Source organism: Neltuma alba, unplaced genomic scaffold, assembly GCF_004799145.2.
Source record: "Neltuma alba isolate B1F8T4 unplaced genomic scaffold, ASM479914v2 tig00005383_pilon, whole genome shotgun sequence".
Classification (NCBI taxonomy): Eukaryota; Viridiplantae; Streptophyta; class Magnoliopsida; order Fabales; family Fabaceae; genus Neltuma; species Neltuma alba.
In genome coordinates this window covers 1-24,094 of record NW_021634088.1, presented here as the reverse complement: position 1 = coordinate 24,094, position 24,094 = coordinate 1, and the positions used below count along the sequence as shown (strand labels likewise).

Genomic DNA, 24,094 nt, shown 5'->3' with positions numbered 1-24,094 from the left:
TCAACTTTAATTTCAACGAAAAATCCCAGAAAAAACGTGTGCGTGGGTGCAAGGTGAACTGATTCTTTTGTTTCAGAAGGCGCAAAATTCAACACAAGCATCTAGAATCCTAGCCAGCTAGTCCAGGAATTAATTAAGCCATGAATTCATGAAATTGAAAAAAATGACCGGAAATAAGGAGCATGGAGAAAAATAAGGGCTTTGACGTGAAGCAAGCATGTGAGATTGCATGTGCGCAAGAGAAAGAAGGAACTACAAGTTGAGAAAAAGACCTCTCCCCATTACAGAGAAGTAGAATGTGTCCATACGTCTGTGTAGGCATATCCATATAAAGTCTACTAAACGTAAGAGTTCATAGGGAAGTATTACATCTGTTCCTTAATGTAAGAGTTAGTTGACTAATCTGAGTAATAAGTTAGTTATTTGTAATAAATAAGTATTATATTTCTTAAAATATTCTTGTTAATTAAGTATATTAGCCAGAACTATCTTTATTATAAGGACTGCTTCAGAAAAAAATGGATATATATATGGGAGACAAAGTGGACTGAGGCCTTATATTTAGGATCAATATAAAAATCAAACAATGTCTTATATTAAGAACCGGAGATAGTACGTTTTAATTTTAGATATAAAATTTTGATTCATTTTATCTTTCAAATTTATAATATTTTTTTTCTGAACATTCCGTATGTAATAAGATGATTTTCTGTAAGAGAGTGACATATGATGCAAATGACATATTGCCGAGACTTTCTATCAATGAGTAAAATCCAATGCAAATCAATAAAAAACGGGTTTTAGAAAAATCAGTATATATATTTTTGTAAATAATTAAATATTTATAAATTAATTATATAACTCGTAAATGAAATAGATAAGCAATACGTGTCTTCTGTTGTGCGTAGGTTGGTGTGTAATTGTCGATAGTGAAGGACCGAAAGCCTTCCTCCCTTGCCACAAGTCATGGTTATCAAATAAGACTAACGAACATGGCCGTGCCTCTGTTTGAACCCTGTCCTCTCTCTTTAATAGAGACCTTCCCGTTGCCTTTAGCCCCACTTTGAATTGCTAGTGGAATTTTGAATCATGAATAAATATTTTATTATTTTAAATAAAAATAAAACAAAATGCATATCACTACCTCTAGTCCTAATTATAAGAGCTGGTTGATTAATTTGAGGAGATTAATAAAGTAAGTTGTGTTGGTTATTTGTCCCAAATAGGTGTTATCTTTCTTAAAATATCCTTGCTAATCAGGTGTATTGGTTAAAACTACCATTTTTAGAAGGACTACTTTGGAAAAAAAATATATAAATATGAAAAATAAAGTGGATTGGAGTCTTATATTTAGGATCAAAATAAAAGCCAAACAAGGTCTTATATTAAGGATCGGGGGTAGCACTATCTTTAAATTTATTTGGAGTGAAAAATTAAAATTTCTATCTTTAAACCTCTATTTCATCTCAACTCCCAAGCATACCCAACTTTGAAACATGTTTTGAGACGTAAATTTTTGTTCCTGCTTGATTATTAATAAATCATTATTACATTCAATAAATTATTGCATGTGTTTGGTCGTGGTGCTTAAACATTAGTGAATAATACAGAATTAACCTTATAAAAATTGTTGCACATTAATCCTTCGGTGGCAATTTTGAGTTACTTGGTTAAAAATAGACAAAGAATTGTAGTAGGATGCTCTACTCAATTATTGACTCGTACGAATTAACTTTGAAGAATTAAAATAATACTATTATTAATTAATTTAGTTGCTTCAAGCTTTTGTCTAGAGTTAAGATTAGACGCTTGTTTCCAGGCCTACCATTACTAAAAGAATCAACGGCGCAGGTTGATCAAAGGATTCACAACAAACGACAATCCGACTGCTGAGGCGAACAAGAATCCAGAAACGTCACGACGAATTTGCAAGTGGATGCTCCGTTGAGCCGATTAACGGATGACCCGGCTCACAGCGTAGGGCCGAGTGTCGGAGGAAGTGCCATATGCTCACGTGGCACCACAATGAGTTCTCGTAATGCCATGTCAGCATCGTATATGGAATTTTTGTCTGTTAGGCGCCTTGAAATTCCGGCGGAGTTTGCGCTTCTGTGGTTGGAAGGCACGTGGTGTACGCAGGTGGTGGGATAACGATGGACCTACCTTTAGCCTTCCAAATTTGATTTCTTAGGACCCCCCATGTGCCTGTGTCACGAGACTTTTAGATTATCTTTATTTTATGTTATCTTTGATATAAAAATTGATTTGATATTTAATTTAATTTAATTTATTTATTTTTTTAAAACATTATTTATAATAGTTATAAATAGTAGTTGTAGCTAATACATATGATTAGTAAGAGTATCTTATAAAAAATAATAGATATTTATCACAAATAACTCACTTAACAAATTTTCTTAATCTACTCAAATCAGTAAACCAGTTTTCATATTAATCACAGGTTAGTATGTGTTTTTTTGGGAAGTAGTACTTTGCTCATGAATTTTGATTTGATTCCCCTGTACTTTCAAATTGTTAATTTTGATTCTTATAATTTTATAAAAATTTCTGTGTATAAGAATTTATCGAGTCATTTTCACTAATAAATTTTTGGAAGAACTGTAATGAATTCTCATGTAAAAAATATAATTATTAAAAATCTCATTGATAATAAAGTATCTTGTAGTGATAAGTTTCATAATAGTAAATAATAACTACTCACTTGTTATAAAAATTTATTGATTTTTTTTTTCTTGAAATCTCGTGGTAGTTCTCCCTTGAATGTTTTGGCGGAATTTTTTCATATTTCTGTTTTTATTTATTAATAAAGTCTCGATCATCCCTGCGTTTGAATTTCAAGACGTTGGTGCGAATGATTCTGTGTTGTTAGTTATCAATAAAAAACTAGTTGCATGTGAAAAATTCGTTGTAATATTTTTGTATTGTGGATTATTAATATTTATAATTATACAAAAATTTTATATTACATGTCACGGTTTGATTATTAAAATAACAGATTAATCATATTTTTTTCTTGCAATGATTTCAGGAACTCAGGCATATATTCACCAAAGTTTGAAAATAAGAAATTGATTAAAAAGTGTGGTTCCGGCTAATAAGTTGGTGATTAGAAGCTGGAGGTTGGAAAATGGAAGGGTGAACCCTTGGGTGCCACATGGAGTGCGTGGCGCCAATCAAGTGTGCCCCATTTTCGGTTACTTCCCCTTGAATTAATATATGCCCAATCATTGCAAATAATCCCATGTGAATTTGTCAACAACTGTCACTCAGCTTCTTTTCATTTCAGAAACTCAAATAAGCGCCATTGTTTTATGTGATATTCCCCTATCTCTTCCTATTATTAGATTCCATTTTAGTTCTATTTAGTATTATAGGTTGTTTTATTTTACTCCATCTTATCCACAATGTAAGTTCCTAACAGAAAAATGGCTTCGTCCAAAAATCATTAGTGTTTAGTTGTCAATTTTGTCCCTTCAACTAATAATTAATTGTAATTTTTTGTATTTTTCTTTTTTCCCTTTTGTAATCCCATTTAATATGATAAACTTAAAAAAAAAGTTAACTTTGAAATAGATTTAATGAGGGAGTAACATTATTTTTAGTTTGGATGAATTAGTTAAAATGACCTATATTGTGGATCAGAATAAGTATATTTTATCAAAATTAAAAAGAATAAAAAATCTCATTAATTTTATTTTAAAATCTAATATTTTTTTAATTTTACTCTTACTTAATATATATGCATTTTAAGAAAAATAATAGTTTTCAAGTAATAATCGAAAGGTAGGATTATATATTTATTTAAAAAATTAATGATGTCATTTATAACAAGACAAAAATTTTTTAGCTCCGACTTATAAATAGGATCATATGAGTATTTTAAATAACCTTATCAGACCATCAAAAGTAACTACAGGAAGTTAAGTTATTAAATTTTCTTAGATATACAAAAAATGAAATTTTTTATATCCAAGGTCATGAATTATATCTTGAAAAGTTTTTTAAAAAATTGTATTGAGTTTGAAGTAACTCATCTTGTTATACTTGAATAACTCATTTTTTTTAAACTTGAATTTCTGAAATATTTTCATCTAAAGATCCCAACATGTTATACATGGGAAAAGCTAACGCAAAAATATACCCCATTAGGCTAGATGGTGGAAACTCTATAAATGAGAATGGTTCATGTACAAAGGTCACGTCTTAAATCAAAATTTCAAAAATAAAAAACTCCTGAATCTAACCACACACAAAAAAAGAAAAATAAATTAAAAAAAGGACAATGAAATATGGTTAATCGGAGCTTTAGGAAGTAATGGCGTGCAGCTCATTGAGTTACGTTGTTATTGTTAGTCCCTTCACAGAGACGCAAAGTGCTTTGGGGGCCCATGAAATCCATAACATGATTGAGGTAAACCAATTCTATTTCAAGAAGCTTTAAATTAAACAAAATTATTTTCTGGTAAAAAAAAAATCAAACAAAATTATTTTATAGATATTTATCTGTTATCTCGATTTTTAATATAATATTTATGTATTTTTTCTCGCAATTAAATCTTTTAATTTAACCTGTTACCAGTGTTTATACATGAAACTTTATTCCCTTAGCAACGTTAGCGTGCTAGTGCAAGGGTTAATAATGTTAGCAGAACAAAATTAAATATTTAATTAAAATATAAAAACACACAGGTGTCAAATTAAAAATTAAGAAAAAGATAGAAGTTTTGAAAACTATATTTTCTTAACAAATATTATATTATTATGAATGTCCGAATATTTAGATGTCCCTGTCTTAGCACCAATATAGATCCCCGTGACTACTTAAAACATATGAATTTAGAAAAATTTAATTCTATAATAATATAACCTGAATAAGAAAACATGGATCAAGATATCCTTTTTTATAACCAACATCGCTCAGCATAAATAATTGTTTTTTTATATCTGAAGATCTTTTTAAAAAATAAATTAAGGCACCCATGCAGGTGTATGATTGCAGTGTACCCCAATCTAACTACTAATTACATAACGAACTCATGCCCATGGGGTTCTGTGTAACCACGCGTCCACGCCTGGTTTAAAAAGGTGTATTTACTGTCGGTGCATGCCTGGGTTATTTTATCATTACCACCATCCCCCTCCTGCGTATTTTTCTTTTCCATACATTTTTTTTTTTGGACTGAAAAATTTTATATGATTGGACCAAAAAGAACTTGTTGCAGGCCAGCTCAGCACCATCGGTTTGATTCCTTTTTTCTTTTTTTTTTTCCTCGCCATCTGATTTATAATTCATTAGTAGGATAAGTTAAATTCAGCTTTTAAGTTGGGAAACAAAAACGTAATTTTCATGCATCGTTTTCACAAATTATTTGATTATTTTTTATCCAAAATAATAATAATAATAATAATAATTTGATTTGACGGTATCTTTTGCTTCAAGAGCTGGCATTGGTCATGCATGCGAGAGAGTTCCCCAGGTATCCCCAATCAAAACAGAGCGAAGTAAAGCAATAGGAATGGCCCCATAAGGGCCAGCAACAGGAAGTCAATCAATATATGCCTTCTCGTGAACAAATCCCCAAAGAATTTGATACCATTATGTAGTTGAAGGGCATGTTTGATTTTTCATTTTTTTAATCCATGCCATGTTTGATTTTTCATAATGCAACTCCAAACAATCATTTGTTTAGAAGCAACAATTTATTACTCCTCACATGATGCAATTTTGAAATTCATTCCCTAGCTCTTGAACATGAACAGTTTTACTCTTCTGATTCTATTTACAAGATATTTTTAAATATAGACTAAGAACTATATTAACTTTCTATTAAAATATACTAATTTTTTAACTTTACTCCTATTTAATATATACACCTTTCAAAAAATATAGTTATTTACACTATAACAAATAAAGAACAAAATAATACATTCACATTAAAAATTTAATGAAATGACTTATAAATAGAACAAAAAAATCTTTCTTTTTTTATCCTATAAATAGGACCAAGGGAATATGTACTTAACATGTCTTCTAAGTGTTTGTCACACAAAACTTTTTTTTTTTGGGTGATACTTAAATATAAAAATCAGATAATTAATTCACACATATTAAAAAATTAGTTAATTATTCATGTTGGAAACGATGATAGAAATACTCTTTAAGATGTGTGATCAAAATGAAAAAAAAAATTATAAATCTAAATGTTACATTTAAAAATAAAACAGGTCTCTAATCAACTTATAGATTAAAAAAAACAGGGGAGACAGTGTTTGATGTGAAAAAAAAAAGGGGTAGTTTATTTTGAAGTGTTGAAATGACCTTTTTAGATACACTAAGGTCCCGTTTGGTACGAAGCATTAAAAATGAGAGATAGGGATTGAGATTGGTGGTGTACAACTATATTAAAAAAGTGTTTAGTATGAAAAATTGTATGATACTTGGGATTAGACAAATCCATATATGTGGGATTGAGAAATATCATCAGAGGAGGTGTTATTCTTCAATTCTATCTACACGAGATTGCCTAATCCCATGTGATAAGAAATCACTCATGTAAGTATCCTTTTAACATATATTTTCAATTACAATCCTAATTTTTATCTCTCATTTTTAATACTCCGTACCAAACGTAATCTAAATACCTTGTGTTATGACAAAAGCGCATTAGCAGTGTGTGCACCACTTGGAACGCATTGAAATCGTATGAAGTTGGATAAGAGAATTTTTACTTCAATAGCCATTACATAATTAATAAATATTTAAATCTTACGTGGTGGCCATTCATTTTGCTTTAGCGTGATGCTCTGCTTTGATTATTCTCAAAGCGCCGATAAAATTATGCAAAGTTCAAGTGGTTGGAGACGAACTGAGTAAACAAAATATATATACTCTTTCGGTCTTTAATATAGGACTCAATTGTTGAGTTAATTTTGATTATAAATATAAGAGTCATTTCTCATATTTATCAATTTTTTCTAAATTACCCCTATGAATACTTCCTCAACTATAATCAAGTAGAAGAGGAAGAGTGGTATTAAGAAAGATGATTATGGTATTTTAGGAAAAACATGTCACATTTCTCATAATTAATTAACTTGTCTAACTTTTTTAATTTAATCAAATTTATTAAATGAGTCTTATATTAAGAACCGGAAGAGTATTTATTATGAAATACATTCATCTCCGTTTCCATATGCTACCATTGCGAAGCTCAGTGGGATGGTAGGACCCTCGCGTGCCAATACGATTTAGTGATTTACTTTCTGTCTCCATGAAGTCATGAACCATCTTTTTTAGTTGATACGGTAGGTAAAACCTAATTAACCACCCTTTAACTAAATTTTATTGGCCCCGTACGCACATACTTCCTTCCTTCCCCCCCCCCCCAATGTGGAAGTTAATTATTTAGATTTAATTCTAAATTTTATTATTTTCACCTAAAGTAATTTACTTAATTTATAAACTGATATATAATTTAACGGTACATATGAGTATGCTAAAAATATACATTCATTACAATTAATTAATTTATTTATTTTTTTAATTTACACAAATTAGTTAAATATATCTTATATTTAAAATTTGAGAAAGTATTACGTACCCACACAAATAGCTCTAATAATATTAGTCTTTTTTTTTAGGTGGAACGAAGGTATCCTCAAATTATATTGAATTTGAGACTACTTTTTTAGATAAGAACAGGTTAAAAAATAGCGCTTCTAATAAATACATTTTTCAAGATTTAAATTGTATTCTTCTTTTAAAGGTAAGACGACTACCACCTCAACTGTTAATTGCTTGAGTAACATTAGTCTTCTTTTTGCCAAAAAGGAAAAGCAACATTAGATTCAAGTAAAACGTAATTACGGTGATTGAGAATCTCCTAAAGGATTGACCACTAAATGTATTTCATTTTAGTTATTCAGTTATTCTTATGACATGAGCTAGTCCGGATGAAGTGAAGCTATCTTCGCAATCTTTAAATGTGAAAAGATTCTAATATTCTACCATCATTCAGGCCTCGTTTACCGGCCAGAACTTTATTTTTTTGCCCTCGTAGCCGAAACTACCCAATTAAATCCCGTAAAACCAGCAATCACACAGCATCATGGTCCCATCTGTTTATTTATTTATCTATTTATTTACTTTTTCGGTCCCAATATATTTATTAATTATTTTATTTAAATTTCGCTGTTTAGCGGTTCCCTCCTTTCTCTTTATATATACCCCTTTCCCTCCTTCACACTTCTCACACCACTCTTCACCTCACAACCACACACACATTCCTCTGTTTCAAAATGACTCCTACCTTCTTCTTCCTCTGTTTTCTCCTCATCCCAACCCTCATTTCCTCTTCCCCTTTCCACGACCCTGAATCCATCGTCCAAGAGGTCAATAGGTAGCTACCGATTCTACTTCGCATCCTCTTTTCACAACTTCATCGAGTATTTTCTTGTTTGGTAAGTAACGATGACTAATGTGCCACATTCTGTGAATTTTTTTTCTCGTTTTCCAGGAAAATCAATGCCTCGGTCGCTAGGCGGAATTTAGGTTACCTGTCGTGTGGGACTGGCAACCCTATCGACGATTGCTGGAGGTGCGATCCAAATTGGGAGAAGAACAGGCAGAGGCTGGCTGATTGTGCTATAGGGTTCGGGAAGAACGCCATTGGCGGGAGAAACGGTAGGATTTACGTGGTGACCGACGCCGGCGACGACGATCCGGTGAATCCCCGGCCGGGTACTCTCCGGTACGCCGTCGTTCAAGACGAGCCGTTGTGGATTATTTTCGCGAGGGACATGGTGATTCAGTTGAAGGAGGAGCTGATCATGAATTCCTTCAAGACCATCGATGGACGAGGCGCGAGCGTGCACATTGCGGGTGGGCCCTGCATAACGATCCAGTACGTAACCAACATTATAATTCATGGAATTCACATACACGACTGCAAGCAGGGAGGGAACGCTATGGTGAGGAGCTCCCCACGGCACTACGGCTGGAGAACCGTATCGGACGGCGACGGCGTTTCAATCTTCGGAGGAAGCCACGTGTGGGTAGATCACTGCTCGTTGTCGAATTGTAAGGATGGTTTGATCGATGCTATTATGGGGTCCAGCGCCATAACCATTTCCAACAATCACATGACGCACCATGATAAGGTCATGCTACTGGGTCATAGCGATTCTTATACGCAAGACAAGAACATGCAAGTCACCATCGCTTTTAACCACTTTGGAGAAGGCCTCGTTCAAAGAATGCCGAGGTATACCATAACTAATAGTGATCTTATATGTGGTGTTTTATATGTTCACAGAGTAGACGAAATTCACCATATATATAGCGAGTTTTTCACATTTGGAAAAGATTCAATTACAATGATTTCAATGAGTTTTTTTTTGGGGGGGGGTAGTTCTTAGCGAGAATAACAATATGTTGAAGGAACAATTAAAGGGTCACTAAGCAGTGGAAAAAGGCAGCATTAGGGTAAAGGATAGGAGAATAAGGGAAAGTGAAAAAGTGAGGAGGATATAAAGAAAAGGAATGGAGGGTGTTAATTTTGTCTAGACATGATATTTACTGAGCTTCAAGTTTAGGTGGGGTCCTGCTAAAATTTGAAAGAGACTTTAAATGGTTTGTTATATGTATGGAGCAGATGCAGACTTGGATACTTCCATGTGGTGAACAATGACTACACTCACTGGGAAATGTATGCCATTGGAGGAAGCGCTAACCCTACCATCAATAGCCAAGGCAACAGATTCGCGGCACCCGATAACAGATTCAGCAAAGAGGTATTTATTTATTCATTTATATTATTTAATGTTTAAAACTTTTTCCTGAAATTAGTGGTGTTTGAAATGGAGACGCTAATGGTCAATGGGGGGAACATTGTTAATGTGAAATAGGTGACAAAGCATGAGGATGCCCCAGAGAGCGAATGGAGGGGCTGGAATTGGAGATCAGAAGGGGACTTGTTGCTAAACGGTGCGTTTTTCAGATCATCAGGTGCTGGAGCCTCCTCTAGCTACGCAAGGGCTTCTAGCTTGAGTGCCAGACCATCTTCTCTTGTGGGTCCCCTCACCTCCGGTGCTGGCACCCTCACCTGCAGAAAGGGTTCGCGCTGCTGATCATTATCACATAAAAGAAAAGAGAGGGAATTCAACAAGAAGTTATATCTCTAGGATTGACTCCAATTCCCTCCATTCTTTTTTTTTTTTTTGGTTTTCCCTTAATGTTTTCTAGATTGCTTTTCTTTTGCAATGTTTGTTTGCTTTGATTTGCTCTGTAATGTCTCAAGATTACAACCTCGGCCTGTGACTCTTAGATCCAAATCATCTGGGGGAAGTTAATGATGGTCTAAGAGGAAACAAGTGCAGAAGAGTTGATACTAATATCAATGTACTACCAATACACGAAATTACATATATTTGTAGATGCATGAAATCTCTGTTCTCAATTCTGATTCAGCTTTTCACTCTGGCTATGGCTGTCACCGACACATGCGCTGACACAAAAGTAGAGCCCTTCACTGAGACTGTAAAAGGCAGCTCCTATGATGGAAAACATCAAAACAAAACAAATCTTGGAATCACATCCCATCAATCAATCAAAGTTACTACAGGTTTATTTAACAATTAAAAAAAAAAAACCCAGCTACCGAATAACTGTTAACGAATGGGACAGGAGGAAATAGGCACAATAGGTGTACGAGTGCCGCATGTTACTGCCTTATTGGTATTTCTCGTAACCCCCCAAGCCCCAACTTTATTGGCGATTCAATTGGATTTGGAGGGAGAATGCCACAGGAGGGAGAAAAAGCACCCTGCTGTAGGCCACAGCATATAAAGTTAAGTTAAAAAGAGCTAATGGGTGGATTCCGCGTTGTATAAAAGGACGCAATTTATACTTTTTAGGCTTTTAGCTAGGCGTTTGACCGCCACGAGCACTTGCTTCCAGCAGTGGACGAGGCAGTAAATGATAAAAATTGGTCTCTTCCCATAAAAATATTTTTATTTTTCCCAAGACAGGCGGAAAAGACTTCAAGAGAAGGTGAGATCTTGAAATTTATTGCTCTTCCATTGCTGCACTCCACTGGCACTTGCACCTTCATGTCCCAAGGTCTCTAATTGCCTTACACAGAGCCCAAAACACCGCCTTTTAATTTGTTTTTGTTGACTAACTAAAATGTTTGAAAATGGAACTCCCTGCCTTCTTCAACAACGTGATCTTGTCTAAAAAAATCAGAGGGGTAAATAATCGATGCAAAAGGCCAATAACGCAAGGATAAGGTTCATGTCTAAGGGCATTGTTGAAATTCTCACATCCCAATAAGATGCTGCGTGTAAAATTTGCCACCTCATCTCCACTCTTTGTTTGCCTCCCAGGAGAGGTTGATTAGAGTTAGAACTAGTACATGTGTTTGTCTTTGTTCTAAATACAAAAGAAATTACAATATAAGGGATAAGCAAATACTACATTAGTTTTTAATATAACAACTAAATAATTACTCTTCTGGTTTTATTTATAGGTCACTTACATTATGTTTTATACAAACTAAGAAAAACCTTAAATTTCATTAATTCTTATTTAAAATTCAACAACTTTCTAATTTTATCTGTATTTAATATGCATTATACCTCATGTAAATAAAATCAATATAATAATAAATAAGGGATAAAATTATACATTTATATGAAAAATTTCTCTCAGTTTCTTATAAATAAAACAAAAAAAGGTCTTCTCTCTATCATGTAAATAGGACTAGAGGAGTAATTTAGGAATACTATAATGGGATTAACTCAAATTATTTATTTGTAATGAGTATATGTTTACTTTTCTAAACTATCATATTCAATCATATACATTAAGACAATCTCTTATTGAAAACCCTTAATATGTATAATCAATTTTTATTTTTGTTTTTTTAATATACAGGAAAGTTAGTGTTATAATGTCTAGTAAAAAATAAAATCGTTTCCATTTGCATAAGGAGTTGATTATATGACAGCAGCAACAAGTGCAGGAGTCATATTCATATTAAGAAACTTGACAAAGAAACCGCTGAAAAAAAAAAGGAAGCTGAAAAAGGAAGCAGAGCGGGATGCTCCAGGCGTTTCGGGGCTAAGCTGTGAAGTGTGAGGAGGGGGACCCACGTGGGAAAGGAAAAAGAAAGGCAGCACATGGGGGGGGGGGGTCGAAGGAAGTGGGATGTTATTGCTTCCTCAATCCCAAATTCAATTGCGTTACACCAAACCCAAACACACCATCTTTCGTCTTTGTTGACTAATCTCGTGTTTGAAAAATGAAACTCCCTCTCACCTTCTCAAACAACGTGATTTTGTCCAAACATGTTACCATTATCATCAGACGCATCACCAATCGATGCAAAATAACCATAACACACCAACAACAACATGGTGCTCCTAAAATTTGCCACCTAATCTCCACTCGTTGACTGCTCCCCAACACACCCTGGACAAATCAAATTTTATCTCTGATTCTTAATATAATAACTAATTAGAAAGTTAGGTCTAATCATGAATTTAAAAAAAAACTTAATTCATTATATCTCTTATATTCATTATCATTTCTCCAAACTAAATTATAAAATGACATATAACCTAATGTTATACTGTGATCATGTTATGTTTATTATAATTAATTTGTTTGACTTTCTCAATCTATTACTAAGTACTCCTCTGGTCCTATTTATAATGTATTTACAGCATGTTTCGCATAGATTAAGAAAAATCTTAAACTTATCACCAAAAAAAAAAACCTTAAACTTCATTAACTCTTATTTAAAATTTAATAATTTTTAACTTTATCTCTATCTAATATATATTATACTCCTTCCGGTTCAAAATATAAGCTAAATTTTATCTATTTACGTTTATCAAGAAACTAATTAAAATCAATTTAAAATAATAAATATGTAAGGCATATATTTATTTTTTTCAAATGTGCCCTTATTAATAAGGAGAATAGGTAAAAGATACAATAAATGAATCAAAAGGGAAAGATAATATATGGAGGGTAAAATTAGAAAAAACTCATTAAATGTTAACACGAAAGTGAATATTATTTTATAAAAAAAAACCAAACCCCTCCAACAAAGTTCAGCTTAGATTTTAAACTAGAGGGAGTACTTCATGTAAACAAAGTTAGCACAATAGTAAATAAGGGGATAAAATTATACATTCATACAAAAAATTTCTCTCAGTGTCTTATAAATAGGACCAGAAAAACATCTTCTCTCTCTGTTTTATAAATAGGACCAGAAGAGTAGCTATTATATTAAAAAAGAAAGGGAGTATCAAATTTGTTTCAACAAATCTAGGGATTCTGTATATGAAGTTTTCACATGGGTGGACCTTTTGACAAATATTCTTGAGTAAAGATTCATCGGACGGGGACCCTGATCTTCTTTGCTCTCGAGGGCCTATTGGGCCTGTAAAATAACAATAAAACTGGGCCTTTTTAATGGAATCTGTTAGCCCAGGTTGCCACTGATGACGTCATAACATAGAAAAACTCGTTTTGCATTCATGAGTTGGAAGGAAGCTGAGCCCAAATGGCCCAAGGTGGTCAACAGCTTGCATTTTGACTTGGCCAACCTGACGCGTGAATTAAATATGAATCACAGGGTTGGTGAAAGGGCGTGTTCATCACTTCATTTAGCTACGCGTAGAAAAAAATAGGAATCGCCTGTAGGGATGAACCTGACCGGGAATGTCCGCCCGGTTCGTTCCTCCATTTCACTGCTTCATCGCTCTCCAATCATCTCTCTTTCGCTATTTAAATATTGCTCTTCTTCCTCCTTGTGTTAATTTAACGCTGTGTCAATGGCCACAAGTGCTCACAACCTTGCTTTGGATCCGGATCTGGATTCTCCTGACAACCCTACTCACGAGTTCGCTCAGTTCGGCGCTGGTTGCTTCTGGGGAGTGGAGCTCGCCTTTCAGCGACTCGCTGGCGTCGTCAAAACCGAGGCCGGATACTCTCAAGGTCATATTCCCGATCCTAACTACAAATTGATATGTTCCGGAACCACTAATCACGTAGAGGTTGTTCGGGTTCAGTTTGACCCGCAAGTGTGTTCCTACACTGATCTTCTCTCTCTCTTTTGGTCTCGTCACAATCCCACCACTATCAATCGCCAAGTACTCTCCTCTCTAATCTCTCTACGTTTCTCTTGTTAGTTTGATTGATTCCTTTGGTTCTAAGTAAAGTGTTTTTGTGGATGTCCTCAGATTTTTTGTTGAGTTGACTTTTTAGACCTTGTGATTATCAATTATAATGCTATTCATTGTTTTCTTTATGCAACATGTGTAAAATACAAACATCCCGAACTATCAAATTTTTGTAAATAATTTCGTGTTATCGTTTGTTTAACTAACAATATTTGAAACTAGATTTCAAGATTATTTACAGTACTTAAAGCGTGTTTATTGAGTTGTTGCCTGTTTGCGTGTAACTCCCTAGTTTATGAAAAAAATATTTTCTCAGAAAACACAGTTTTTTTTTAATCACAATATGTAGAATGAAAGAATGAGTGAACTAATATTTATCTTTATAACTTTTTACAAGTAATTTATTATTACATTTTGAAGATTGGAGAAGACGCATGCATATGACTTAATAAGTCAACAATTATGAACCAATAAAGAGGTTAATGAGCTGATGGTTAAATTTATATTGTAAAGATGCAAGGGCTTTGCATAGATACGATTGATTATATTTATGGTCGGAATAAAGAAAAAGCATCCTTAGTTTGAAATGGACAATATGACATGTTCTGAGGTTTTACATTTTTCAATTGGATTATTATTCATTAAAATGCACATCTATCTGTAGGGGAATGACGTGGGAACACAATATAGGTCAGGGATATACTACTACAATGAAACTCAGGCTGGTTTAGCAGAGGAATCAAAGGAAGCAAAACAACGGGAACTGAATGTGAAGGTAGTGACAGAGATTCTTCCGGCGAAGAGATTTTACAGAGCAGAGGAATACCACCAACAATATCTGGAGAAAGGTGGCCGTAATGGCCTCAAACAATCTGCAGACAAAGGATGCACTGATCCCATCAGATGCTATGGGTGAATGTTGATCACCCGCCATTTTCATCATCACCGTCTTCTGCCTGCTATATATCTATGCCAACTTGTCTCTACTGTTCAAAAATAAATAAAACAAACTTCTTCGCTTCATGAATTAATAGGATTCTCTAAACTACCTTATGGTCAAGTTAGAATTTAGGAAGAGATATGAAACTCACGGATGCAGAGATGGTACACACCATTCTATTGCTATCTCTATGTTTGATACTTATGTATGTTATGGAATCCAGACTGAGTTCCAACAGTTTCTATTTAGAAATTGTACTTGGATATGAATAAATCTAATTACTTAGCTATTTGTCAAGAAATTATGCCTATCAAATAACTATTGGCTGCTTTGTGAACAAAGTTTTACTGTAATATTTCAAGCATTGTGGTGCATGAAGTTTTATACTTTTCCAAATGTAATATCAAAGACAAGTTTGTAAAGCCTCGTCACCCTATAAAGAAAACATTCTTAGTGTAGTATTTCCAGGACACTCATACTTAGTATGTGGTCCTGTACTGTTAAAAGATAAGATGGCGAGAGAATATTGCTGAGTAAATGATAATTATGTTCTAGAATCTCATTGCAAAGATATTAAGGCTATGGAATGTAGCTAACAGGTCTGCATACAAACTGCAAGTTTTATTCCTAAATGGTAGAGACGGAGTGATCTTGATGTGTACATTAATATTAATGATAATATCATTGAAGTTACTTCTCACTTTTCCTCTGGTTTTGATGATATAAACAACAATTCAAAGCTCGTCTTTAGGAGATGATTGGCGTCCTCCTGGGTTGGTGGAGGAGTTTTTGATTGGATAAGAAGGTTCCATTGCTATGCCACAAAGTCCTTCCTCCTCAGATATAGCCCTTTGCATCCTGATGTAACCTTGCTCTCCCCATTCAGAGCCCCAAGAGTTCTTAACTATCCAATATTTGGTTCCATCAATAGTTGTTCCATAGCCCACAATAGCTACCCCATGATTCAATTGCTTCCCACAATCTCCAGTAAATACTCCCTGTAATACAAGTCAATGTTTCAAATACATCATTTCTATCTTCTTTCTGGCACTATGGTCAGGGAATTTCTTCCCAAATCGTCGAAGAAACTAGGATCTGCAATTTGCTGGTTGTTGTATCTGAGTAACTTTAAGGAAATAAACTGAAATTTACCTCTGAGTAGAATTGGAAATCAGATCCTCCAGCATCTATGGCTACTGATACAGGCTGGTTGGCAGCAGCTTTGAGCAATGAATGCTCATCATTTTGGGGGACATTCTCATAACCATCAATTGACACTGCTGGATGCTTCTCCTGCGATATTATTAATTGTTAATGAGCTTTTTAGCATCTTAAAAAGTCAGTTAAATTTGGTTGAAATCAATTACAACATAGTATGCCACCTTTGATACATCGCAGGTTTCATCTTCGGCTTTATAGGGGTAATTGCTTTCCGTTGTCAATCCCCCAATTCGCTTGATGAACTCATAGGCATATTCCATTAGTCCTCCATTGCATCCTTCATTTTGTTCAGTGTCACAGTCTACCAACTCCTGCTCAGACAATGAGATTAGCTTCTTTGTTTTGATCTGATTAATACCTTCCACAGCTGCAACAGCTGAAAACGCCCAACAACTACCTGCACAAAACATTAGTGCAGATAATTTAACATGTTCTTGTCATACTAAGGACTATATATATATATATATATATATATATATATATATAGAAAAAGCAAATGGTCCTATAATGCGTTTGTATGATTACATTTATATATTTTATTCGTTGTTCAATTCGTTTACCAAGCATTTACATGAATATTTTGCTTACCACATTGGCCTTGATCTTTTACAGCAGTGACAGCACCTTTTTTCCTCCAATCAACTGAAGGAGGAACTCTATCAACTTTCTCGTACATGAAGGTTCCATTCCCACGGGGCGTGCCACGGAACATTCTATGGTGGTTGACCTTTGAGGCAGCATAGGCATTCTGGAACTCATGGTTGGTCATGTCGGCAAACCTGTTCAACTTGAGCTTGTAGGGCTTATCCATCTTGTTGGTGTTATGAACATGGATCGCATTGGCTTTGAACACATTGAAGCGTCTGTGTTTCTCATTTAGGCTTCGAGAAACAGTGTGATGGCTCCTCCATCTCTCGTACAAGTCCCACAAACTTTCCTCTGATTCCAGATCTTTCTCATGCAAATCAAAGCTCTCAGTGACTCCCAGAACTAGTGCTAGTAATATAGCAACACCTAAGAACCTCTTCACTTCCATATTTCTTGGAATTAGATTCAGTGAAAGATGAGAAGAATAGAGCAATTGGGGATGCTATATATAAGGGTATAAAGGGGGAGAGGGATGAGAAATAATTCTATTAAATGATAATTGGGGTTATTACAGGTTACTTGTAAGCTTCAACAATATATGTAATAACCTGATGATTGTAGAAAAGAAAGGATGCATGTAGGTTGCTTATTTGCTGAAACAAATGAATCAAATAAATATCAAATAATCTTTATCTAGATGTGCAGTTATTACAGGTTAGATTCAGTGAAAGATGAGAAGAATAGAGCAATTGGGGATGCTATATATAAGGGTATAAAGGGGGAGAGGGATGAGAAATAATCCTATTAAATGATAACTGGGGTTATTACAGGTTACTTGTAAGCTTCAACAATATATGTAATAACCTGATGATTGTAGAAAAGAAAGGATGCATGTAGGTTGCTTATTTGCTGAAACAAATGAATCAAATAAATATCAAATAATCTTTATCTAGGTGTGCAGTTATTTGTTAACCATTCATATTATTTGCTAACTTTTCACGTCAGAGAAAGTTGCTCTTGGCAGAGCAATTACATTAATGGAACGGAATTTCTAAGGACCAAGTTCTTCCCCTTCACGCTAATAATATTATGTACGTTCCAGAGATGAGAGTTAGGCAGGGAAAGTGGGTGAGGAGCATGGTTCCTTCTGGCCATATCCATTATGAGTATAGTAGCAATTGGAGTGAAACATTTTGATATCCAGAACTGTTAACTGACGTGATCGCTTTTTGAGAGAGTTTGGTGCGCATGAACTCACGATCCCCACAAGATGAGCATTGAGTCCAGTTAGTTTTGCTTTCTGTATTTGCAGCTGCAACTGAAAAATAAAATAAAGTGATGTCATATAATGTCATGTTTTGAGGTTGGTTTACTTGGGATCTCTTAAGCATGAATTGATTATGAGTTCTAAGTTCTCATGATTATGTAGAAACTCTTGCCAAGTTTTGAACTTGCACTCAATCATATTTCTATATCCCTCTAGGTAATCATTTCACGTTGCTTTGGAATATGAAAGTTGGCAAGTTCATATGTGAATATTAAGCTATTCGAATCATTAAGCACTTGAATTAACTAGTAAGAGAGTTGTTCTCTCTTGACTAGAAGTCTTGAGTTTGAACTTGATAATACAATGGCGTTAAATACTCGGTGGTAGAGCTGAAAGAGTCCTATACAACTTAATTCTGATTAGTCTAGGCCCTGTGAAGTCGCTGAATTAAAATAGGAAAGCTCAAAAAGAGAGAAATGTATGGTGGGTTTTATTTAACAAGTGAGACCCATTGAAACTTTTTAATCTCTCTCTCTCTGTTTTAAAAAAAATCTTCTCTTAAAATTTTATCGTAGCATAGACGTTTTATTCGAAGGAAACGTGTATTCTTCAATCTTCATCTAATCATCTTCATAGATGAATAATTTCATGAGGAAAAGTGATTTATTCATGCGTTTGTGGCTTTATCACCATTTGAATGCATAGTGCACTGTTGCTTGAAGCTAAGGGGAAGAGTGACGTGATGAGTGGGACACCGGCCACTTGTGGAAATGACAAGAACAGAGTTACTATGCGTCGACTAAGCATATTGTTGGCTTTTGATAGAAGTAGATAAGGCTGGCCTTGTTAACCATTGTGGTCATTCCTGTAACCAAACGGAACGTTTGCACCTCCCAATTCCGTCAGAACATTCACATGTTCCATACTGCCCAAAAAAGCAAAAAAGCAAGATCTTTTCTTTTGCTTAGTCAAATATAACGATAAGATCAAAATAATTATTTAGTTAATATACCTGCTTCTTTTCAAAAAAAATTATTAGTAGATATCTGTCATCTGATGCAAAGAGGGCAACACCACGAATATGGGCCCTAAAAGGCCCATTATGAGTATAGGGTCGGAAAAGAATTTCTGCTTTTGGTGAACAGCCCGGAAAAGCTTTATGAGAGAGACCACTACAATAATTAAAACTACAAAATAAATTGCCTCCATGTAGGGGCTAGGTTGAGGTGCAGAAGAGAAAAAGATGGCAGCAGAACGAAATGGGCCCTAAAAGGCACATTATGAAAACAAGCCAGGAAAATATTTGGGAGCTGGCCCACTATAATGCTTTGAAAAGCAAACAACCTGCCCCCATGCAGGATCGAACTACAGACCTTCAGTTTACAAGACTGACGCTCTACCACTGAGCTATAGGGGCGTGCTTGAGGCGGCGATGAGAAGAATAAATAATCAAAGTTGTACAGTAATTCTGTATCAAAATCCCACCCGCTCGATCCTGACTTTCCGATTTATGAAACCGTATGCACTTCACTTTCATCCTTTCAGGCCCTAACCTGTTTCGAATTTTCTGAGTAATCTTCTAGTATCTTGATATGGAGGACGTCACTTTTGACTCTGTAAAGCCCTCCAACTTTTGCCTCCATTCTTTTTACTTCTTATTTATTGCAGTTTTCGTTCAAATATATTTGTAATTAATAACTAGTAATTCATATTCATCTTGAAATTTGCTCCCCACCAGATTCTGATTAACGCCATCTTCAAGTCCGTCTGGAGCGAAAGGGCTCTTGGTGAGAAATTCTCTTCATCTTTACTTTCATTATTCCTCTTCCTTACTTGCATCGTTCATGTCTAAGTTTTTCCTTATTTCTTTCGTTTACTGTTTTGTTTTCCCCGAATTTCCAGAGCGTGAAAAAGCTGAATTCAACGATGTTTTAGACTCAGAGGTTCAGTTCCTGTCTCAGTTTTCTTCCTTCGTATTTTGCTTCGAGCATATTTTTGGTATTGTTTTTATCATAACTTCTTGAGAATGCGGAACCTGGGAAGCCTGGAATTGTTTTTGCTGGCAGATCTGACTGTGGGGGGCCATTCTTGGCATTACTTGAATAGTTGAATGACTACTCTTCTTTCTTGTGAAAACTTGCTTCGGTTTAGCGCATTCAGGAGACAATTGAAGAGTAGGGTCTTTATGTTGCTGTTATACCACAAGGACTTGTAGTATTTGTGCTTTTGGCATATATTAAGTTTGATATTTGGATTTTTATATGTACAATCATACATTCAATTATGTCAGTGGTACTACATGCTTGATTTCAGCGGTACGAATCAATTTTATTTCATGTTATGCTATCCCTTGCTATAGTTTGAGTCAGATGTAGCTGTGACTGCTGAGTAATTCTCCCTGCTATCATGACTAGTGATCCTGTTCACCTACTTTGCATGGACATTCATATCTTTTCGAATAGCTGCAATGCAGCATTATCCTAATTCCTAAGCAAGACCTACATTCTATTTTAATTCTACATTATGTCACCTGTCTTCTTTATTCACAGAAAATCTTCTCCTTAAATGTTTTTCATGGTCTATAATCTCCGACTGAATTTTGATGCCACAGGCAGGAGCTGGATCATCCAAGAAGATTAGGCCAACATCTGGTATTTATTGCATTATATCACTTTATTTATTTTTTTGTTTCATAGAGCCTGTGTAGTCACACTAGCATTGCCAGGGTACTGCAAATTGGATATAATAAAATTTTCTCGTCCATATCTTGCAATGCAGCTAATGCAAATGCGCTGAAGCTTAGCTGTGAACTTCTCCGGCTTTTTGTCACAGGTTCATCTATCTGAAAAGAGGAACACCTTTGTCCTTTTGAAAGACTTTGAATGTGGTTGACTTTGAATATATTTATCGTATGATTTTGAGTGAAGCTGTTCCATAAATCTGTTGATGCAGAAGCTATACAGAGAGCTGCTGCAATTGCAGAATCAGAGGGCACCGATCAAATAGAAGCTACTCATTTGGAGAGCATTCTTCCTCAGCTGCTTTTGGATTTTTAACGCTTGTGATGACACCTTATATACAATTTTGTCTATATTTGGTCGTCTCCGAGTATGCTGGTCGGATATTTGTAATTTGCTTAGGATTAGTATAGAATAGCTTTTGGTCTTGGAGGACTGTCAAGTCAATGCAAAGTCTCAGTAATATTGTCATCAATTCCTCCTCTATACGATATCTTTCTAGTTCCTTACTGTTTTAGTGGTCTTAAATTGGTGGAAGACAGTAAAGTAGGACAATATATGTATATGGTATATATAATAATAATAATATATATATAATATATATTTAAATTAAATGTATGATGAGCAAACGAAAGACTTGAAGCATATCATTGTAGTACTAAACTTTAACATCACTGTTTATTAGCGGCGGACTCTACTGCCCTAGTGTTAAGAACATTGAGCCCTAGAGAACTAGCAGACACAAACATCATTTCCAGTATCACAAACTATTAATACATGACAAAGACTGAACTTAATACTAAAGCCACTTCTCAATCCAATACTTAAAGAAAGCAATAATGGAAAAGTAATGCTTTCACATCGTCCCTCTGTCACCCATTTCTGAATATCGTCCATAGATGATGTGATAAGCACTTTTACTGAGAAAGAGTTCTATATTAGACATTTCCCTTTTACTCCACACAGCAACGATACATGAAGTACTTCTCCATCTGACGGCCACATTCAGCACATACAACCCTCTCCGGTATGCCTCCTGCAGTCCCAGGAAGGATAAGGCGATTACAGTGATGAGGAGTGTGAAGTTGCTCCAAATAATCCTTCAGTGCTTGCAAAAACCAACACGTTCAATACTTCCCCTCCAAGTTTCAAACTCTCTAAAGCAAGTTAAAGCTGTATCTCCCTTTGCTCTGGCCATTTCAGTGGCCCCCTGCAGAAAATTGCCCATCCCTTATCGCTTCCGTCGAAGCTTAGCACAGTCATGACTTCACCCAGAATGGGGTCATCTTCCACACTCTTCCCGTGCTGCAACTTGGAGTATAGCATGCTCTCTACTCTTGCCCAGAAGAACCAGATGGAAGTGACATTTGGCCAGAAGTAACTGAACTTTCTTGTGCCGAAGGTAGTGATCATTTTTTGCATTCTCTCTTTGGCATTACTCTTCCCCACATAAACCATCTCTAAGGGTAAACTTGCAGCTTTTGCAACAGTTGATACAGCGGTTGTGAATGCTTGAATCCAGTCAATATCTTCACTTCCATAAAGGCATACGAACTTTCCTTCTGCCATCTGGTAGAATGGGAAAAATATTAGAACTTTAACATGGGGCCTTGGAAACAATAGGGATTCATTTTACAAATCGAGTTGTTCCTCCATTAGTGGAGAGAAATAAATTAGGTAGTAAAATTTGAGTTTAAATTAGATTTGAACAGTTTAGACGATATGTATGTGCGATGTATATGATGCGATAAATAAGAAAGGCATTACGGGGAAAAAACATCCAAGTATGTTTTTACCCATTCTAGCACCGCAGGATCAATGCCATCAACAAGTAGCTCCAGGCTCCAAATCTCTGACTTCCACAAGCTTTCCTCTTTTTCGTGAGTGAATGGGAAGGCCACGTTTCCCCATATCCAGATCATGTGAATCGCATTTGGAGATGACAATCTACCTTGTGGATCTAGAGCTACCACTATAGCTTTCTTTGTGAAATTCCAAACTTCTTTGATATACTTAATCACTGCTGGTTCAATGATCATAGGATCACGCACACTGTACCAAGCCATTAATGACTGCAAATGCTCGAACTTCTTTTTGCTTGGATCATTCCAGGTTGCTCTGTTCACAACTGGGATCCATACCATTTCATAGTGTGTCTCAGGCCTAGACCTTGCATCTTTATACAAGTTGTCAAGTATTATAATCTCTTCTTGTGAAAGATCAAGATCTGATATGAGAAGTAACACATGCTTCCTCCTTAGTACCTCGAGATTAACCTGTTAGTCCAGCAAGTGAAATGTTTTTAGAACTTGAGAGCATGTATGTTAGTATTTGCAGAAGATGATACGTTTTAGAACTAACCCTTGCTCTGTTAGAACCGTCTACAAGTGGGGGTGGATCATCCTTGGCGTAGATCAGTGCTCGGAGGATTTTCATGTTGTCTACGTGAGTTGTCTTGAAAAGACCCATAAGATTATGAAATGCCTCTATGTGTCTCTTGTCATCTGCATTTGGACAGGAAAACAATTGTAAAGCTAGCTTCCTGATCAAACTCTAAAGCATGTTTGGATTAAGAAGAATGAAGGAGGAGGATCTTTTTGATCCAATCAAAACCTACATAAATGTTTTTCCACAAGATATAAATGCTAAAAAAACATTTGAAACATCTTCAATATTGGAAATATACATTACTCAAATGCGTTAGAAATCTTTATTTGTCCCATTGGTAATGATACTGACCATACATTTAGTATTTAAGAACTGTGTTCACCTAAACTTAGATTCTTATACATTCTCAGTATAGAATAATTGTCCTGCAGAGAGTTGTTTTAATTAAAACGACAATATGCTAGTTAAAAACTCACCTATATATTGATGGCAGATTTCCAATTGGTTCCTGAGGTGCTCATATATACTGCTGACTTTATAGGCCAAGCTTGATAATTCCCATGACTCTGTGGTTGGTGAAATGTACCTGTAAAGCATTTTAAAACATCAGTTATCATCTTTAAACTGAAAGAGATTGAACCAATTTGAGAGATGAAGTTGCATGGCAGGTTACTCATTTCTCAAGCCTACAAGGCTAGCAATCTGAGTGGCACAAGCCACAATGCTTCTGATAGTCCA

At 35.1% G+C, this 24,094-nt stretch overlaps 4 protein-coding genes, 1 non-coding gene and 1 pseudogene across 5 annotated transcripts; 3 read left to right on the top strand and 3 right to left on the bottom strand.

The window, feature by feature from the left end:
* The first annotated feature begins 8,278 nt into the window (after positions 1-8,278).
* LOC114747604 (probable pectate lyase 18) lies at positions 8,279-10,465 on the top strand. The gene is made up of 4 exons (XM_028935958.1): positions 8,279-8,420; positions 8,538-9,284; positions 9,675-9,813; positions 9,928-10,465. Exons 1-4 carry the CDS (start codon positions 8,320-8,322, stop codon positions 10,147-10,149), a joined length of 1,209 nt encoding a protein of 402 aa, XP_028791791.1. The 5' UTR covers positions 8,279-8,319; the 3' UTR covers positions 10,150-10,465.
* A 3,254-nt stretch (positions 10,466-13,719) lies between these two features.
* Positions 13,720-15,455, top strand: LOC114747605 (peptide methionine sulfoxide reductase). The gene is made up of 2 exons (XM_028935959.1): positions 13,720-14,184; positions 14,879-15,455. The coding sequence occupies exons 1-2, from the start codon at positions 13,867-13,869 to the stop codon at positions 15,128-15,130; spliced, it is 570 nt and encodes a 189-aa protein (XP_028791792.1). The 5' UTR covers positions 13,720-13,866; the 3' UTR covers positions 15,131-15,455.
* Positions 15,456-15,472: 17 nt separating this feature from the next.
* LOC114747606 (vignain-like) lies at positions 15,473-17,615 on the bottom strand. The gene is made up of 4 exons (XM_028935960.1): positions 16,964-17,615; positions 16,537-16,772; positions 16,307-16,447; positions 15,473-16,152 (listed from the first exon to the last, which is right to left on the bottom strand). Exons 1-4 carry the CDS (start codon positions 17,409-17,411, stop codon positions 15,889-15,891), a joined length of 1,089 nt encoding a protein of 362 aa, XP_028791793.1. The 5' UTR covers positions 17,412-17,615; the 3' UTR covers positions 15,473-15,888.
* A 1,960-nt stretch (positions 17,616-19,575) lies between these two features.
* TRNAT-UGU (transfer RNA threonine (anticodon UGU)) lies at positions 19,576-19,647 on the bottom strand. The gene has a single exon. It is a non-coding gene; the product is annotated as a tRNA-Thr (tRNA).
* Positions 19,648-19,767: 120 nt separating this feature from the next.
* Positions 19,768-21,329, top strand: LOC114747609 (protein MHF2 homolog). Its single transcript, XM_028935963.1, has 6 exons — positions 19,768-19,846; positions 19,969-20,017; positions 20,133-20,173; positions 20,842-20,881; positions 21,009-21,062; positions 21,183-21,329. Exons 1-6 carry the CDS (start codon positions 19,823-19,825, stop codon positions 21,284-21,286), a joined length of 312 nt encoding a protein of 103 aa, XP_028791796.1. The 5' UTR covers positions 19,768-19,822; the 3' UTR covers positions 21,287-21,329.
* Positions 21,330-21,603: 274 nt separating this feature from the next.
* Positions 21,604-24,088, bottom strand: LOC114747607 (protein SIEVE ELEMENT OCCLUSION B-like; annotated as a pseudogene).
* Positions 24,089-24,094: the final 6 nt, after the last annotated feature.

Coding starts and splice junctions, on each gene's coding strand:
- LOC114747604 (XM_028935958.1), top strand. CDS start 8,320: ATGACTCCTACCTTCTTCTTCCTCTGTTTTCTCCTCATCCCAACCCTC. Junction 8,421..8,537: donor ATCGTCCAAGAGGTCAATAG/GTAGCTACCGAT, acceptor CTCGTTTTCCAG/GAAAATCAATGCCTCGGTCG. Junction 9,285..9,674: donor CTCGTTCAAAGAATGCCGAG/GTATACCATAAC, acceptor TGTATGGAGCAG/ATGCAGACTTGGATACTTCC.
- LOC114747605 (XM_028935959.1), top strand. CDS start 13,867: ATGGCCACAAGTGCTCACAACCTTGCTTTGGATCCGGATCTGGATTCT. Junction 14,185..14,878: donor CCACCACTATCAATCGCCAA/GTACTCTCCTCT, acceptor ATCTATCTGTAG/GGGAATGACGTGGGAACACA.
- LOC114747606 (XM_028935960.1), bottom strand. CDS start 17,411: ATGGAAGTGAAGAGGTTCTTAGGTGTTGCTATATTACTAGCACTAGTT. Junction 16,773..16,963: donor AAAAGATCAAGGCCAATGTG/GTAAGCAAAATA, acceptor TGTTTTGTGCAG/GTAGTTGTTGGGCGTTTTCA. Junction 16,448..16,536: donor AAACCTGCGATGTATCAAAG/GTGGCATACTAT, acceptor ATAATATCGCAG/GAGAAGCATCCAGCAGTGTC.
- LOC114747609 (XM_028935963.1), top strand. CDS start 19,823: ATGGAGGACGTCACTTTTGACTCT. Junction 19,847..19,968: donor AGGACGTCACTTTTGACTCT/GTAAAGCCCTCC, acceptor GCTCCCCACCAG/ATTCTGATTAACGCCATCTT. Junction 20,174..20,841: donor ACGATGTTTTAGACTCAGAG/GTTCAGTTCCTG, acceptor TTGATGCCACAG/GCAGGAGCTGGATCATCCAA.